The sequence below is a fragment of the Euprymna scolopes genome, chromosome 11, assembly GCF_053919585.1.
Source record: "Euprymna scolopes isolate OS-2025 chromosome 11, ASM5391958v1, whole genome shotgun sequence".
NCBI classification, from domain to species: Eukaryota; Metazoa; Mollusca; class Cephalopoda; order Sepiida; family Sepiolidae; genus Euprymna; species Euprymna scolopes.
Genome location: NC_136492.1, coordinates 73798463 through 73818397, shown reverse-complemented (window position 1 = coordinate 73818397; position 19935 = coordinate 73798463). Strand labels below are relative to the sequence as shown.

At 33.3% G+C, this 19935-nt stretch overlaps 1 protein-coding gene across 2 annotated transcripts in view; it reads right to left on the bottom strand.

The window, feature by feature from the left end:
- The window catches only part of LOC145287906 (cell division cycle protein 20 homolog), a 71349-nt gene that overhangs the window by 30224 nt on the left and 21190 nt on the right, over positions 1–19935 (bottom strand). Inside the window, exons 2-4 of one of the 2 annotated variants that reach the window (XM_080135849.1) lie at positions 16683–16802; positions 11033–11219; positions 7963–8150 (exon numbers count right to left, since the gene is read on the bottom strand). In XM_080135849.1, the coding sequence (XP_079991975.1) occupies positions 7963–8150; positions 11033–11219; positions 16683–16779 (472 nt within the window). In that variant the 5' untranslated portion in view covers positions 16780–16802. Of the gene's footprint in view, positions 1–7962; positions 8151–11032; positions 11220–16204; positions 16803–19935 lie in introns of both variants that reach the window. The other variant, XM_080135850.1, reaches the window with a different exon arrangement.

The following is a 19935-nucleotide window of genomic DNA, read 5'->3' as shown; positions in this document are numbered from 1 at the left end:
ATATAAGACTTTTACTATCAAATACATTACAATTAGAAAATAAACATTCTTTTCAGGAGTTTCTGGAGAATTCTAAAAATACAATAGAAAGGTGTTCTTTTTCTGAGGGCCCCAAGAAGTTCCAAGGAGTAGTATTCCATTTTAGAGATTCTAGAATGTTCTATCCACAATGACTATAAATAAACGCTAATAGCGTCATAACTTCAGCTCTTAGCAGGAATGCTATTTTGGGACGACTTCTCAACCACTAATTTTTCCTAGGATAAAATTTGGTCGTAAGGAATTTGTCTACCCCCTAGATATTTTCTTGCACATAACAGCCCCATGGCATTGTGTTCTACAAATAGATTTCTGGAAAAAAACTTTGGTTTCAGGTACACACTGGAAGAAAAGTCTTTTTGAAGTAACAGCAAAAAGTACCAGTTATTTGGGGGGAGGGGGCAAAAACTGGAGAATGCCTTCTGCAAAGAGGTGTTGCTGTACAATATATATGAAGAAAAAAACCCAAGAAAACCAGAAGTTCTGTATAAAGTTAACTGCAGACACTTGTGCCCCCATGACGTAGACACCCTCGACAAACCCGACAGGCAGCTAACCCCCCACTCCACAGAGATCCCTAGATGTAGAAGATCTTTCTACTCCAGTAGTTTGTTCCCCAGAACCGCTAGACTCTGGAATTCCATTCCAGGTCCCTGCTTCCCCAACTGTACTGACATGCAGATGTTCATGTGTAACGTGAACCGACATCTTGCTGCCCAAATCCCAACATAGTGCCCCAGTATCTGCTGCCCCTGATAGTAGCCCCCTACACCACAGTGGCAATGTGCCTTGTTTGGGGTTAAAAAAAAAAAAAAAAAAAAAAAAAAAAAAAAAAAAGTGTATTTAATACCCAGGGATTACTAGCATCCCAATATGCATTCATAAGAATAGACCAAAAAATTAGCTTTCTCTTCAATTATGAAAAGATTGGATACCAAGAACAGATTATGATCTCATTTAATTTGTGAATTTAGGAGCAAAATTAAGATTTCAAATGAGGACAAAGCCCCTTATAAGTGTAGAAGAGAAGCAATATCAATGAATGAGGGCGTGCCATATCAGTTGGCGAAGAGAGAGAGAGAGAGAGAGAGAGAGAGAGAGAGAAGTACATAAGATAACATTAATAAAAGAAATAATTATATAAAAAAAAAATTATAGAGGAAAGGAAACCCCAATGAATGACCAAGACAATTCATACAAATATTAAAATTTATTTATAAGCATGGTTTAAAAAAAAAAAAAAAAAAAAAAAAAAAACGAAACAGAAAGTAGAACAGTTTCTGAAAAAAAAAAATCAGTATTCATTCATTAAAATCAAAATGAATGATTTGGAATTTCTCAGCAGGAACAGCTTTTGTACACATGAATAGTTTGCTCACATTAGCAATAACTGTTGATTGAAAAGTGCTGTCATCGAAACATCCGGTGAGAATTGGTGCAAAAGCTTTAGACTGAATAAGTAACATACATGTATGCATGAACGAGCGAGTCTCTTGTCACCTGCTAGATTTGGTTTTACTCACAAGAAATTGATAACATGTTATGACCGACAAGGGTTTATGTTGTAGCTCGAGTCTCACTGCTGGTTGCAGTCAGAGATTGTCGCTTAAGTAACAAGTACAAAACAAGTACTCAGCATCTAAAGCAACTCTTGCTGACTGTGTGTGTAATGATTTATTTAATGTAGGTATGAACTCTTGCTGACTGTGTGTGTAATGATTTATTTAATGTAGGTATGAACTCTTGCTGACTGTGTGTGTAATGATTTATTTAATGTAGGTATGAACTCTTGCTGACTGTGTGTGTAATGATTTATTTAATGTAGGTATGAACTCTTGCTGACTGTGTGTGTAATGATTTATTTAATGTAGGTATGAAGTTTTCTTGTGTGAAAAGGAAAAACATTGTTTCATGTATTTGCATGATTTGTAATTTGTCTTTGCTGCATTGATGTGAGACAGTTTTCTGTCATCTGGAAGTTTGATATTACTTTTGTGCAAGGAGACCCTATTGTTTAGTGCTTGAATGGCACCTCTCGAGGATTTGTATATTTTAGTACATAAACCACATTTTCAAATGTATAGAAAATCATCCACTATCACAGACACCGCATTTTTTTTTTTTTTTTTTTTTTTGCACACAAACACAAATGAAAATATACAAGTTTGTTCATCCCTTATTCTAAATTTTTCGTTCCAGTGAGACAGGGCAAAATCTCAATTCATATCTGTCCAGGGACTAACCACTAACCAAAGAATGATCACATGGCTTCCAAAGTTCTATCTTAAAATCGATTTTAATGAGGACCTTAGATCTTAGATTTGGCTTTTTCTCCGGAACTACTTTCAAGGTTTTTGAGTGAATAATGACAAAAAATAAAAATGACATCAAGTGTGGAGGGGTGGGTTGGTGGTTGTTTTATAGCATATCAACCCTTTTCAGGTTATCTAATGCCGAATCCAGTGATTCGGAAGAACAATTTTTTAATAGGATATATATATATATATATATATATATATTTTTTTTTTCAAGTCTGTTTCTATTTAACCCATAGTTGGGACCCTAACAGGTACTACCACTCCGAGTGGACCTGGGAGCAATGGCAATTAAAGGGTGGATCCACACTCCCCAAAGCCCGCAAGCTGGGGCTTCACCATCAGATGTAGTTTAAGGCCATATCCAGGACTGGAGGGGGTGGGAGATGCTGAAGAGAAAAAAAAAAATCCAGTTTCATCCAATTCTAGCAGAAAACAAGAAACATTCAAAGTAAAGTTATTTTTAGAGTGCATTGGGAAACAAATTACTCTGTATGCAAAAAATATTTTAACACTGAATTTCTTTACGCTTGAAAACTAAAAACATGTGAATGCAACATTTTGAAAAACATTGATAGATACAAAACTCTAGGTTTGAGTAACATGAATTTCCAATGTGCCTTTTTTGATGCTTCTATGCTTCAATGTTGCTCACATATGAAATTGTACATTTGGACCACAAGATGATTTCTTTGTTGCTAATATTGAGTTTTTAATGTTATTACCAAGTGATATATTTTTTTTAAATTTAAAAGTAGTTTTGCCAAAAGATTTTTTTCAATCACTAAAAGATTTACACATCTTTAAAAAAAACTCACTCATGTCAAAGTTTGGATATGATTTAATTTAGTTATAAAAGTTTCTTGTTCATAGGAGTTAACCTGCGAAACCTTACTTTATGTAATATTCAATCACAAGCTATAGATTTAGTATAGAAATTTTGGTTGTTTATTTAGACTTGCATTTGTAATGAACCCCCCCCCCCGAAAAGTCTTTATGATGTATATACCCGTTACTGAACAAAGATGGCATAGTCCAAAAATCAAAATTTTCGACAGAGGCGACCGATTTTGACCGAATTTAAGATCGGTATCGTTTTGAAGCTTGACCCTTTGGATGACAAATACTGAAAAATTGGCTAAACATTGATTTTTTTTCACCCTCAACCAGGCACTTTTCTAGAGGAAGGGGTCGCTTTTTTGTCAACATTTTTGAAAGTCATCCCCTCTTTTCGATTGACTAGCCTTAATTTAAACCTTTGCCACTTTCGGTTTGGCGACAGACGCAACGGCAAAGATGTCAAGTCCCCCCCCCCCCCCACATTCTTTTCCTCCTTTGTGGTATGGGTTAAAGCCAAGCACTACCACTTTTTTTTTTTTTTTTTTTCTTGCTCAACACACACCTCCAAACATCCGGGCAACGTCCAGCATCCAGAGTAGTATATAAAATAAGAGCTAATCTAAATAAGTACCAAATTTTGATACAAATATTTTGGTGTCATGTGTAGACAGGTTTTGGCTAAAGCTTTATTAAGGCTAAAACACTTTGAACTAGATGAACAGTGAAGATATAAGTAAATTTCTGAATTTTTGAGATGAGGATTGGTTATTTGTATTATTTGGACTTCTGTTTTCATCTTGAACTATTTTTCCACAATATTTTCAACCTTTAGGTGTATTTTGTTGAATTTTGGAATCTACAGGTTATTTTAGACGGAACCCTTTATTTAATCCACAAGCATAACATGCTCTTGTTCTGACAGCCATGACTAGGTAAAAGTTCTAAGCAATTTGCATCAATACAAGATATGGCATTAATCAATTCCAGAGTTGGGATCATAAGGTGAAATCACCATACGGCGGAGCCTAAGCAAAATTTTATACATTACATTAAAAATTAGTAATAATATACAGTACAGTATATAATACACAATCAAATAATATTATAAATAACACCATGATGCGGGGCAAATACCGTAACCAGGGTCCGAAGAAACATTCCACATTGTAAACCGAGAAAAAAAAAAAAAAAAAAAAAAAAAGAAAAAAAGAAAAAGAAAAGAAAAACTTATGCTAGAGTCACAGTATCCCAGGGTTCTAATGTATAACTTTACAACTGATTTTTAATAAGTACTTTATCCACTATGCCATGGGTCCATTTGAAATTCTGTGCAGATTTCCAAGTTCGACAAGATACACCTGAAGAAGGTCAGAGATTACATTGATCAAAATGTGAAAATAAAAGTAAAGATGAGAACAGTAGTTTGAAAAATAAAAATATGAATAGATATTTTCCTTTAAGCAATGCACTATTCGAGATATGAAACATTTAAACAAGGAGTTTTATAGATAAAAACTCTTCTGTAGAGATCAACAAATGACATTTACAACCGAACATCAATCACTTGGCTGGCAGAAAAAAAAAAAAGGAGGCAAGGGAGACAACTTTTGGTAAGTTTATTTTCTTAATTTTTTTTAATTTTTATTTTAGATGAAATTCATTTTATTTATCTTCACGAATAATCAAACTCCAAAAAGCCTAAATAAAGCTATAGGCAAAATATATGCACAAAATGTGAGTCTTCATAATAGTGAAATTTGAATTTCAAGTGAAACCAATGGTATCTACTGATACTAAATTGTCATATCAAAGTTATGACCATATCAAAAATTATGAAAAATGATAAAGTAGAAAATGAATTATTAATGAAAATAGTTTTGTAAAAAAAAATTAATTTGACTATCGTTTTTCATAATTTTTGGATATTTTCATTACTGCAACTTGACAATCCAGTAGATACTGTTAGTTTCACCTGAAATTCAAGAACCCAAAAATGGGTACTTATGCATTTAACGAACCAGATGTTATTCAGGATTTGGTTCGCATTTCTCTGGAACACGTCAACAGCTCGGGCTTAGCTGCTGCCTGACATAACATAGCGATTAGCCAATCAGAATGCTGTGTGCCGAGTTTCAATTTGACACGCATGCCAAGCAGATGAGAATTCCAAAACCAATTGGAAGAGAGAGAGAGAGAGAGAGAGAGAGAAAAAGAAGAAAAAAATTGAATCATTTCTTGCTTAAAATGCAAGAAACGTTGACATGAACTTGACCATCCTATCTAACCCGCTCCAGATGCTGGAGTTTGTGATACAGTTTTGCCAGCACCAGAAACTGATGGCAGAGTTGATGAAGTGTTCAACCTGTGGCCAGGAATGCATACTAGCCAAGGGAGTAAGCCTCATGAGTACGGCTGGAGATGCAATGTAAATTGTCGCTGTGGGGCAACTATTAACAAGGACCTTCTTTGCCAAATCACGGCTAAGGATCGCCTGCATTCTGAAAATAATTTACCTGTGGGCGTTGGTTGGTTGGCTGGTTGTTTTACAGCATATCAACCATTTCCGGGTTATTTAATGCCAAATCCAAAGATTTTGAAAAATGTTTTTAATAGAATATGTTTGTTGTTTTCACGTTGGTTTCTATTTAACCCATAGTTGGGACCCTAACAGGTACTACCACTCCGGGTCAGAGTGGACCTGGGAGCAATGGTAATTAAAGGGTGGCTCCACACTCCCCAAAGCCCACAAGCTGGGGCCTCACCACTGGATATAGTTTAAGGTCATATCCAGGACCTGTGGGCGTTGGAGATGGTTACTACAAAAAACCTCCAGCGCAGGTTGCACTCATGCCACAATTGTTGATTGAAAGAATTTTCTGCAAGACATTTGCCGGGATTATTTTCTCAGGAATCCCTGGCAGATAGGAGGCCCAGGCCATACGGTTGAGATCGACGAGTCAGTCCTCAACCACTGAAAATATAACATCGTCAAACTTCTGACAGGTCTGGGTCTTCAATGGATATGACCCTGCCGATAAGGAGGGTTTCTTGGTGAGCATACCAAATAGTAATGCTGAAACCCTCCTACTAATAAAGTCTGAGGAAAATACATCCTCCTGAGAAAAATGTTCCTTCCTGGCATAATAAAAAAAATGCACAGAGAAGTTTGTTTCAGTTTTTCTAAACTATAAAAAATACTTAAAAGTCACTATCATTTATTGAAAAATTGTTTTAAATTTATTTGACAAAAAGACATTTTCTATAAACATTTAATATAAATGAACGGTAGGTTTTTTGCTTTTTTTCTGTTGATGTTTCTACATTTAAAAATTTTACTTTATTTTTTCTTTTACATAGCATTGTTATTTCATTGGCAAAGCTTGGCTTTATCTGGCTGTTGACGTCATGCACCAGAGAAATCCGAACCTAGATTTGAATATTTCAGCAGGAAAGGTTTTTGATTCAAAATTTGTACAAATTGCCTTTTGTGAAACATTTAGGTTTAAAAGCTCTAAATCGATGCAAATTCAAATGAGTTTTTTTTTTTTTTTTTACACATATACAATCCCAAAACTGCCCCATACTATTTGTAAAGATATTGTGATTGCAAATAAAGATTAACATAAGCTGTTCAACACCAAAACCCTAAGAGCCCTTAGTGATAAAATAAACTTCACACAGGCATAAAAAAGCGTGTGTGTTCGGAGAATCTCCCAGATAAATACTTTGCCGAGAGAATTACATTTTCTTTGGTAAATTTTCAGACTAATTATATAAACATAACAGGATTGTCTGTACTAATTTTTTAATTTGAAAGCTTTGTCAAGCATATATCATGATGTAATGGATTTTACCATTTTACATAATTTATTTCTCTAAATTAGACAATATTTCTCTAAATTAGATTCCCAACCGTTTTTGGTTTGCAGCCAAAATATTTCCCCCCCAACCTTGCACCACTTAAAATTTACATGGTTTTCAAATTTTGCGAATTTCAATATTTTTTCATAAGAAAATCATAACTTCATTCTTTAATATAATCTGCAAGAAACATGTAACAATTGGAATGAACCTTAATGTCTTAAATCTATTCAGCTGTGTCTTTAATGACCATTTAATATTTAACCCTAAAATGAAAGTTGAAAAAATAAAAAAAAAGCACAAAAGAGTAAAAGTGAACAATATTTTATTTTATTTTTTTATTTAAACTTTTCTTACACCCCATGGAATATAGTCTTGTACCCTAGGTTGAGAACCCCAGGTCTAAATCACCGGTTTCAAACACAAAGAGTCATTACATAATAGGAAAGGCATGTTGCAGAGCAGAAGCAGACAAAGTTATCAGATATTGGGGGGGGGGTGAAAGAAAGGGATGCGAAATCCTGAGGATGCAACCTGATAGAACCAACCTCTTACCAGCTCTGCAATGAAAAATTGTTACATCACATACAGATTGGGAGGAGAGAAAGAGAAAATAGAAAGAGAGAGAGAGAGAGAGGGGTGTGTGTGTCTTTTTTCCTTTCTCTGGAGAGAAAGATTAGAACAGACTATTGATGGAAGGTAAATTTTAATATTTCAACTATAGAATGACAAATTAAAATTAAAAAATATTAAACTCACACAAATATGGCCTATTATATTGAATGGTTTTATTACCAAGAGAAAAACTTTTCTTTTTCAAATGACACTGGCAAACGTTTAGCATCTACTTGTTAAACTTGAGAGATACATCTATATAATATTCACTCAAGAATCAACAAAGGCTTACCAGAGTTTTTGGTTGCACTTCCAGTAAATGAAAGAACTTTAGCATTGTTTGGATCCAACCCACTGAAGAGAGCCAGATTTAATTTTTCTGAATACGTCTTAGTTCCAGCTTCATTTTGTAAGTTTTCATTGTTAGTGATCATGTAGTGGGCCATTTCCACATTTGTAGAAGATCGGGAAGGAATAAACCTACAAAAATTCAAGAAAGCATTTATAGATTACACACACAAAAAGATACCTAGTGTGGTATTTAGCCCGGGTTGGGCTATACACGCGGCTGAGGACTGCTTGTGAATTTGATGTAAACTGGAAGTCCACAGCGAACATTAAACTCAAAAACCAGTGCACAGCAGATATCAAATTCACTAAGTCCCCAGTCACATGTATATTCCGGTTATGGAAAGATAACACAGCACCTAGCATTCCAAATGGTCATCGATCTGGCAGTGGCTAGGCTCAACGTCGCTTAACTTTGGTAGTCTAATGAGAACCAGCATTAGAACGTAATTATGCCATATATTACAAATTAAAATATTAGGTGGTTCTTTTTAAAACACATTTTTGTAAATAAGCAAATATTTTCCTTAGGTGCACCAATAATAAATTTGAATTTTGTTGCATTTTCAGAATACAGGTATAATTTTTTTTTTAATTTTTTTTTTTTATTAAATAAATTTTTGGTACTTGTACAATTTAATCAATGTATTAAAAAATGAAAATATCGAAAAAAAAAAGTTTAAATAATATGTATCTGTTATGGAATAAAGTTATCCCCAAAAAAGTTTCACTTAATTTCATCAAGTTTGTTTTACAGCGAAAAAACAATTTATGATACCGAGCAAAAGGTTCGGTTTTTAGGAAGAAAAGCTAGTATTAAAGATGGAGAGGGAGTGTCAGCGCTTTAACTGGAGTTATCTCCCCGTGGCATTTATAAACTCAAAAAAAAAAAAAATCAAAGTGAAATTTTTTTTTCTGGAGATCTTCAGTTCAAAACGGATATGTACAATATAACTTTTTTTTTTTTGATATTTTCATTTTTTAATGTCTTGATTAAACTGTACAAGTACCAAATTTTTATTACTGAAAAAAAATTTTCGAAGACAATTAGCAAAAGTTTAGTTTTGCTCTATCGACCTAAGATTTCAGAAAATAATTAACTTGCTTGTGAGGAGTTAAACTCTTCAGTTAACCGTCTTTGAAAACCTCATTAATAATTCATTTTTTCTACTGTATCATTTTTGGTAATTTTATACGTTCATCACAAAAAAAAAATAAAAAATAAACAAGCACCTGCCAGCATGTTAACACCGAATATAAGGATTGGTAATTTCAGAAAAGTTTTTATAATTGAAGATCGATCTATCCTTCAAATTTTTCCAAAACTACATTCTTTTATGATTCTTAGTAAATGGTTTGTTGAAATGTTACCTTATTTACAGTCAGACTTGAATCCTCAGTTTGGGTCTCAATCCAAAAGGGGTAGACCATTCAGAGAGGATTTTTTTTAAGATGGAGATTACTCCAGACAAGGCATGAAGCCACTTGAAGGAGCTGAAGAATACCACTTGATGGGCAAACACTATCCAACAGTAAGTGATATGAATAGATTCCGACCTAGAAAATAGCAATTCTTACACGTTTGTCAGAAACATCACTCATTTGTTTTCCTACTTCCTTCCTTGACGGCTATGGTCAACCATAGTAGCATTGTAAATTTCTAATTGCCTTACTTACCAGCAAGTTAAATGTTGGTTAAAGAGATTATACTACAAGTGAATTTTAGCTATGGTTGAAAGGTGAGAGAGAGATAGAGGGGAAAAAAAAAAAAACCCAACACAGCCAGACACAAGGATTGAAGAAAGGATTCAGTTTACAACTCTGGGTTCTAACTTCAATAAAAGTTACTCAAAGAAATGTAGTGTATAGCAACTGAAATAGTAAATATAAGAAAATTCTTCCATTCAGGTGTTTATTTTTTTGTTTCCAATTTTCATCTCAAACAATGCACAATAGGGGGCTACTATCATGGACATAAGTTGCAGAGGCATTATGAAGGGAGAGGAGTAGCAAGATGTCTGTTCACATTACACTTGAACTTCTGCATGTCAGTACAGTTGGGAAAGCAGAATCCCGGAAGGGAGTTCCAAAGTCTAGCAGTTTTGGGGAAGGTTTTCTTACACCTAGGGATCTGTGTAGGGGTGGGATTTAGCTGCTTATCCGGGGGGGGGGGGTATTTACGCCGAGGGGATACAAGTGCTTATAGTTTGTCAGAGCATTCACGATTAAAATACTTGTAAAACAGGCAGAAGGATGCAACATTTCGTCGATGGGACAGAGGCTGAAGCCTAGATAACAGTTCAGGACCTATCAGGTTGACAACTCTTGAACCCTGTCCAGGAGTGAGACGAGTAGCAAATGCACCAGCCCAAATGTGACAACAGTACTCCATACATGGGCGAATGGTGGCTTTATAGAGGTACAGGATACTTTCAGGCCTAAGTAGCTTTTTAGCATATTAGGGAGAGTCCACCTTCTTCGCAGCAGCCGCAGGTGTTTCTTGTCCAGGTGTGAAGTGAATTTTATTTTGCAAGCTCACCATCCATTCTTAATGATTCAGCAAATTAATAGTCTCCAAATTCCACTCTAGCATCTTGTCCAATCACTTGCCTCCACATTTTTCATAGTCAGCCAAACACACCTGTAATTCAAGATATCTATGATTCTGTAATGATCCACACAACTGTACAAAAAACCCCATTAATCCTTAGGACATATGCCATACATACATAGTACTTTCAGCAAATCTCCCGACCTAGTGTTCTGGGTTTGGTCAGACTGCAGATCTATCTGATCATGGATATGTTATCGGGTTGCAGGTGAGAGAAAGGGGCTGGGTGAGGGCCCAGTATTCTGACAGCTGCTAAACTATAAAAATGTGAATAAAAAATCTATTTGCAAATTTTACAAATGTTAGCAAGTCTAATAGATGACATCTGGAGAAGGCTCGGGAGAAAAGTAGCCAACATGCTGAAGGGAAGGGGACAAATAAAAAGCAGAAAACAGTTTATTACCTGTCAAGTGATTCACTAGGAGTTTTGGGCGTATGATCCTTTCGTCTTTTTCTTGGAGTCGATTTTGAAGTTCTCAAAGGAGTACCCAAGTAAAGAGAGTTTGATTTAGGAGACTTGTATTGGCATTTAGGGGTGGTTGAACATGGGCTCGAACTGCTATGACTGCGAGTAATATGAGATTTCACATCTGAATAAAAAAAATAATTCAAAAAGGCTATTTTTATACAAATATTTTGCTCTCTTTTTAGCAATCGACACATTCTAATAATCTCATTTAAATTAAATTGTAAATTTATCGATACAAAGATTTGTTTTTGTTTTGCAAATTTAAAAATAAGAAAGGATTTTGAATACTTTCAGATATACTAAAAAAAAAAAAAGAAAAAAGGAAAATTAAATCCATAAAAATCAAATTAAGGATTCTCTGCTCAAAAGTTCATTCATCGCCAGAACAGAGTGTCCCAGGACTTGTTAAAGTTTTTAAGATCACTACGCAATATAATTTATGCAGATTTTGTATTTATTAAAGAATCAATTCTTTATTGATTATTATATTGTACCCAATATTTAGTAGTGATTTCAAAAGTTAAAAAATAAAATGACTTGGATGCCATCAGCTAAAATCTGAACATTTAGCTTTCTAGCAGTATTCGCTATCATCTGAGATAAGACTACATATGACAATTGCATATTAAACAATTTCCAGATTACAAGTTTTAAATTTGACTCCCTTAGAAGCTTTTCTGGCTAAAAACCAAATTGAATTTAAAGTTCTGAATTTTTGAGATGAGGGCTGATTGTTTATATTACTCGTACATTGTGCAACATTTCAGTTGGATTGTCCTTCGGCCGTCTTCAGGCATGTTGGTGGTTCTTTGGAAAAGAAAAGGAAAAAAGTTACTGGCTCTAGATATTTTCATATTCTGTGAATACCTATTTTATGGTTTTAGTTTTTAGTTTCAAATTTGTGAAAAAATTGGTTGCCAAAGGGGAGGCAACTCTAATAATCTTTTCATTGCCAAAATTTTAAAGGGGTACAATACTTGTTTTTTCTTCTATAACTAAAGGCTCCCAAATGCTATTATAATCTAGTCTTGGTCTGCTTAGAATTTTTTTTGTTTTTTAGCATATGTGCCTCCTTGTTAAAATTACTCAGCAGACCAAGCCTAATAATTTTTAATAGCATTTGAGGACCTCTAATTATAGAAAAAAAACAAACATTGTAAACCCTTAAAATTTTGGCAATTAGAGTTGCCTCTCCTTTGTCAACCAATTTTTTCACAAATTCAAAACTAAACTAAAGCCATAAAATAGATACTAATTCACAGAATACGAAAATATTTATGGAGCCAGTAACTTTTCTTTTCCAAACAACCAACATGCCTGAAGACGGCTGAAGGACAATCCGACCGAAACGTTTCAAAAATAACACTCAAGATTAGAACAATAGTCCAATCAATAAAAGTAATATAAATAAATTGAAGTTGTTTCACAGGTCCGAATAGTTTTATATATTTAAAAAGTTTCAAGCCTATAGACCAAAAATTGATAAGAGTAGTTTGGTAGAGATCATTCGGCACATACAGAGAAGGTCACTTATAGAAGTTATGAAAATATGGCAATTAAGCTACACAGAATCTTCCAGGTTTCACTTCTGTAGGAAATCATCAGGCTAAAAATCATGATATTTGTCTTACCCGATCATTTATATATACACGCTGCATTTAGTTTAGTTAGCTAACCCATCAGATTCATTGTTATTCCCGTCTGTAAGTGTTTTAATCAACCAATGGCCAGACGAGATTTGGCTGACTTCTATTTTGTTTTATTGCTCAGTTTTGTATAGGGTGATCCACCATTCCTTTTTGAAGTTGTCGACAAAATGTGTATCTAAATAGATGAAATCTAAGTATGTGCATGCTTGGAATGTATTGTCTTGATTAGATTATTTTATTATGTATTGTTATCCGAAAGTAAAGATTCTGTGTATTTCGCTTCTACAGTTTCATTGATTTTTTGGGGGAGGGGGCTTTCAAGTTTAGAACCTCAAATTTCTACAAGTACTGTATGGTCATATTTTCCACCTGACTATTGGTAACTGTCCACTTTCTTTGAGCGCTCAGTAATGGGTAATTAGTGCTGTTTTTCGTTTCTAAATGTAATTTTACGGTTGCAAAATCTGGTTTTTAAATATCAAGAGATTATTCCTATGAATACTTTTTACTTGGGATTTCTTTAACAAACTGATAATATAAAATATATCTACTTATAAGATTCTATGTGGATACATGAAATAATTATATTTATAAGTTTAATAAGTTTATGCTAAACTTGCTAGCATTAAATAAACATCATGAATTCTCTTGACAATAAAACCGTCTAATATAATAAGTCATATTTTTGCATTTTTTCTTTTATTTTCTGATGCCAAAAACAATTCTTTTGTTTTTATTTGATTTTGTTTAAAGCAAAATCTTCCACTGCTAATAGTAATGATAAAATAATATATATTTATTGATTTTAAACTATCAGTAAAACTAAAATCTATAGATCAAACCCCACAAGTGTATTTTTATGTTGGAGAAAATATCTGCACATTTTAGGTGTTTTTAGGGTAATTGAGATTCATAAAGAATCAAAATTGGAATTTGGAATTTAGTACGGAACCGGTAATTGAATCTAGGAAAAAAGTAAATTGGAATCGTCCGATCACCAATACCAGGGTGGATCTCAAACATAAGAGCAACAGACTATCAGTCAATAAGAAATCATTTTTGTGACTAATAGTTAACTTCAATTTTGATTTGTTCAATAAATTTATCCTTTGTCAATTCTATAGTTGGAGATTTAATATTGAAATTGACCTTCTATTAAGTTTAAGGCTAATCAAGTTCGTTTTAGTACTTAATCTATAGACACAAGAAAAAAAATCTACCTAGACATCAAACCAAAATGTTCTGATAAAAAAAAACAAAAATCAGTTATACTTATTCTTGAGTACTATTAAATAAACACTAATTACAGGATTATACAGAAATAAAAAGACAAAATATCTGATAGTAAAGATGATAATTTTTTTTTTTTTTTTTTTTTTTTTTTTAAATTGAAATCGCTCCAGACGAGGCATGAAGCCACTGGATGTAAGAAACTAAAAAATACAAGATCAAAAACTAGCCAATGATAGGCGTTAGATGGATAGATTCCAACCCAGAAAAAAGCAATTCTTCCCTCTTTGTCAAAAAACAGTTCACACAATGATAAAGTACAAAATAAAAGAATCACAAGGTTAGCGAAAGTAAATCCCAAGTCCACTTTTTACTCGCGTAAAAAAACTTTATAACATTAACTACCTTCTTAAAAATAAAATTTGAATGTATGAAGAATAAAAGGGAAGGCGTTTGTCCATAAAAACATTAAAAAATAAAGATCATTATTGATGTATATACTCATGAAAAAAAAAAAAAAAAAAAAAAAAGCATAAAAGATCACGTAAAATTAATCAAATGGTTTTTTTATAATGAAAATCATTTTTAAAAGAATTTGAGTTTCTCCAATCTATGTCGGTGTAAATATTTAACTGATGAACTCTTAAACTACTGGTCACATAACACTGAAATTAACACGAAATAGTAATCATACATCAAAAATGGTTTATAAAGAATAAAATGTTTGGTTGGATGAATAACGCGTACAAAAATATGTCAGCAGGTTGAACTGCAAAATGCTCATTTCAATTTGCTGACATATTTGTTATTAGTTTGCGTATGTATAAAACTAATAGTTAAAATTGGTTTAATTTTAAAACTTATCCGTCGACTTAGTTCAAATGGTAGGGAATGTGGCTGGAGCACTAAAGTCATTTTTTTTATTTATATTTTTATATTAGATTATGAAATCAGTGCTATATATTAAGTAAAATATAATCAATAAAGAATCGTCTGTAACAAATACAAAATCTGCATTAATTAAAATATATTTGAGTGTATATTACGACCGGTTAAGGTTACCCCTCCCTCCCCTTGAGATAAACTTTTTCATGCTAATTTCTTTTGTTTGGACTTGCATTCTTGAATAAAACCAAACTATTGCACATTTCTAAAACAAAAATTATTCTGCGATAATTTTTGTTAAAAGACTTCAATTGTAAGAGATTAGCTCTCGTAATTAGTTTTGCAAAGAGAAAGGAAAAAAAAAAAGCAAGAACAAATGTTTGGTACATTAAGCCAGGAATCTGATATCTTCAGACAGCCTAATCTGATAGCACCAGATAGAATAAAGTGGAATAGTGTTTTTGTCTAGACATCATCTATTAGGAAGGTTATGTTCCTCCTGTAGTATTGTACGCACTTGAATATGTCAACTAGTCTGTAAAACCATGCCAGAAAGTAGAACTTTTTCTAAAGCACACTGATGTGGTACAATGGGTGAGAGACCTTTTTGAGGGAACCCTAGCTCCCCACATTAATCAATCTTATGCCAGGCTAGTTCTGTACTTGTGAGGAGATGCGCAGATACAGGTAGAGGCAGATGTTTTAAAAGCTTGGGTCTGCCAACTTCAGTTTGACAGGTGATGTGTACGATCTGAGATTGTTTATGTAATTGGGTGCACAGTGGAAGGTCAGCCTTGTCTGCCGATATCAGAATTAGAAAAACAAAAACTGTTAAAACATTTCTCTTTCAATGAAGAAAGAAAAGAATTAAATTGTTTTGTTTTAACAGTTGAAGTATGAATAACGTGCGCAACCGACACAGCAGTTTTGTGCCGGTCATTGTTGACATGCGTCGGGTAAAGTGTAAAATGCTCCTTAAAAGATAAAATAGTTTTATTTTTATAGAGGAAAAAAAAAAAAAAAGAAGCTTTGTTTGCTTATTCTATGCAGAGTTCAATTTCAGCAAATGGTCCCTGCCATCAACGCCGATAGAATGCTGCCCATTATGATGCCGACAAGGCCCACCAGCAATTATCCTAGTGGTTTATCTTTCATGTTTCTATCGTCCATGTGACGATCGTTTTATCGTTATTCCCCTCGGAGAGCTGGTTGCCATGAAAAGACATGACAGTTCCAGAAACATCTCCACATGATAAACCAAGTAACTCTCCCCGGCAAAAGATTGTAGCATACTGATAATAAACGATTGTGTCAGATCAACATCAAAATTGTGAAAACTTACTGGCATCCCATCAATATCTGTCATCAAGTGCTGTCTTACGATTTGGTCATGTTAAGCGTTCCAGTGTAGGGCTATGCAAAATATGTATCGAAGGCACAAGAGAAGGAAGACTGTCGAAAGGCAAATAAATGCTACCAAAGGCAAAAGTTACTCTTCTACCTAATTGAATAAGTCTTTTGTTGTTCGTATTATTTGGATGCATTGGACTACTTTTTTCATCTTTAGTGTCATTTTCACATTTTGGTTGATGTAACCTCCGACCTTCAGGTGTATCCTGTTGAACTCTGGTATCTTTCTGTTGAAGATGGACAGACAGCATTTATGAATTGTCAAACATGAAGATAAACCAAACAAATATCTTGGCTCAAGTAAGGCTTGGAGGACATTCAGTGATGTTAGTGCATATTCTGTAGCCAGTGAAGGAAATGTTTAAGAGATAATATAAAATCATTTGCAAGTTTCATAATTTGATGCTTACTTTGAGGAAGATGCAAACTATTTTTATGCAAAGGCAGTTTCCATTTTTCGTCTATTTTCATGTTATTCATAATGGCTGTCAGATGTAGATTTGCCATTCTGAAGATACCAGTAAAATTGTCTGAAAAAAAAAAGAAAAAAAAAAGTTTAAATTATTTCTTTAATTATCTTTAAAATATTTAAAGTAAAAATGTTAAGCAGGAAATTTTTTTTTACATGAAAGTTTAGAAATGAGAATTTTTTCATATATTTTATTTCAGTTAACGTCTGTGTGATCACGAATAGGCTCCTATATGGTTGACTATTTTAAAAAACTGATTACGTATAATGATAGATGTATCGAGGATCAGGAATGGGTATGTTTGATCTGGCAGAACGGTGGTTCATAAAAATTGTGGGGTTTGCATTCACGCCTGTCCCCCAATAAATGAAAAAAAAAACTCCCCAAAAAACCAAAAAAAAACGTTTACAAGGGTTTTTGATACAGATGTACATAATACTTCGATAAGTATGTTTCAACTTAAATAGGGATGGTATAAAATTTTGGGGGCTGCGTTCGCACCTGTACTCCATGGAAATATGGCACAAACTTTAACAAAGACTTTTCATATCTATTTGCGTAAGTATACTTTGATAATTATGTTTCAGTTTAAAGAAATATGGTATAATAAAATTATTGGGTGTTTGTTCGCGCCTGACCTCCATAAAATGTAAATATGTCACAAAGTTTAATAAGGTTTTTTTAAAAGGGATGAGGGTCCACAATAACACCTTAACTTTAATCTTAATTCACGTTAGCTTTTATTTTTTTTGAGTTGAATCATTGTGCCGAATAAATCCACCTCATAAATTCACGTTCTTATTAAAGTGAAAGAAAAAAAAAAAAAGTCGGAACTTTAGACAATTCTCAACACAAATTTTTCATAACTTTTTTTCCTTCTCCACTTGCACGTGGCACTTTCGAAAATAGATAAGAAAAAATAAGAACGTTACTTGCTATCGTGTCAACAGGAAAGAAATCTTGCTCACATGATTACGTTTCTTTAAAAACATTTACATAACCTTTTTATTTTTATTTATATTGTTTAAGCTTTTTTTTGTCAGTGTACTAGAAGGAATTCAGTTGATTAAAACCCTTTCTGCATGTTCTTTACATTACAATAGTACAACCCTGAATCCGACGGTGCAATACCACACCGTTCAATACTGTAAAACTGAAACAAAGCTGTTCTGCTTGAAAAGGGCGCCATTTTCCTCTTATTCATATCGATTCTCTGCTTTAAAAAACTAAAGTAATTACGTGTTTACTTTTTTTAATATCCCATTTTGCTGTTTCGGATTATTTTACTAAAGTAAAGCTTCATTATTTTTCAAAACTGTTTTTGTTCTTCGATATTTCGTCGATATTATTTAGTAAGAGTGTTTAGCAGAAAAGCCAACAAATGACTATCCGAAAAAATATACAAGAAATAAATGTTACCATAGTCAATAAAAGTTCAGTTCATGTTTTTTTTTGTTTTGAAATAGTTTAATGCTCTTTACTTGAAATAATTTTAGCGAACCAAAATTAAAACGAAATTTGAAGCGATAACTACTTAAATGAATTTTTATATAAACTACACATGCCATAATCGAATATTCCTCAAGCACAAAATAACGGAAAACATTAAAATATGTTTATAAATATTCCTTACGTTGACGGAACTCTTATTAAATTGTTAACACAGAATGCTCAGGTGCCCCTCCTTCAAATTAAAAACAGGGTTTTCCATTTCAAAGGAATATGCTACTGAAAATCTCCAGAAATGAATGGTTTCCAAATAATCTGCAGTAAATGCACAGAAATATGCTGCGATTGCTTAAAAATGCCATGTATTCATTAAAAGAAAAGTTAGAGAACTCAAAGTTTAGTTGTAATGCATTTCATGTGCCAAAAACTGAAATCGAAATCTAGGATCGGTTAAAAATGAATATATTGCAATATTTCTTTGATATTATTGTAGATTAATACCATCTGCTACCCCTCCCCATCTGACCACCTCTCCAAAATATGTGATTCTGCCTTTATAGACAACTAGCATGGGTGCCCGGCGTATCCCAGGTATTTGGAGGTGTATGCTGAGCAAAAAAAAAAAAAAGTCAATTTTTTTTTTTTAACTTTGATCCTTATTATGACCCCGTAACATTTATTGTTTTGGGTTCAAGAAGTTAAATCCATATCCAAGGAACCTATATCTAAAATTTCAAGCGTTTCGACCCCAAATTTTCGGAGGAGTTTGGTAGAGTTCTCAAAGGTCAAATCGTTGAATTTTGACCCCTTAACAGCCAAATTTCTGGCCGAAAACCGATCACAGATTTTCCCAAATCTCAGTACCCTGTATATCAAATTTCGAGTCTGTAGACTGAAAATTGACAGAATTATTGCGAAGGAAAATGTACACAGACATGTTCACTTTTATAGATATATAGATTGCATGTGAACAACTTGAAAATCTTTAAAAGATAAACAAAAATCATTTTAGAATTTAATGTAAAATGATTTCCCATTTTGAATCATTCGTGCGTTTTAAGACAGTTACCCCCCCCTGCTTTTTCCTATGATAGATAAATCCTGAGTGTTTTGTTTATTTTCTAAAAGGCAACTATGCATGGTTTTAAGAGGGTCTTTGCAATTATGAGAAGGTGCGGAGGTCGCCACTGACTTTGGGTCAATGATAGCACTAAGGAAAATTATGCGTGAACATCCTGAAGACTTAATAGAAACAAAATTTTAGAATTTAGAGTGGGGGTTGGTTTCACATAAATGTAAAATAATTCACCATTTCAAGACGATTCTAGCGTTTTAGGACAGTTGACCAATTTTTTTTATGGGAGATTAATCATGTGCACTTTTCTTTAAACGTTTTTTATGTTTTTTTTTTATGTTTATATGAGCTCACAGAGGAAGTTTGTTTAGTGGGGAGCTCTGCCACTTGTACTTAGCGTTATTGTTAAGGCTAAAGGTTTTAGGAGGCTTGCCACTCATACCTAGCATTAGACAGAATTAAGCGAGGTTTTTTTTTTGTTTTTTTTTAAGAGGGTGTTTGATACCCATTGTGAAACTTTACAAGAATTATAACAGACAAAAATAAATTATTTAAAAAAGTGACGTCCCTCTAACAGAAAACATGATGCTTGGAAAAATATCAAGTATTTAAATTCTATTTAAATATAAAAAAAGAAACAAGTTTTTGCTAAAGCTGGCAAATTGTTAA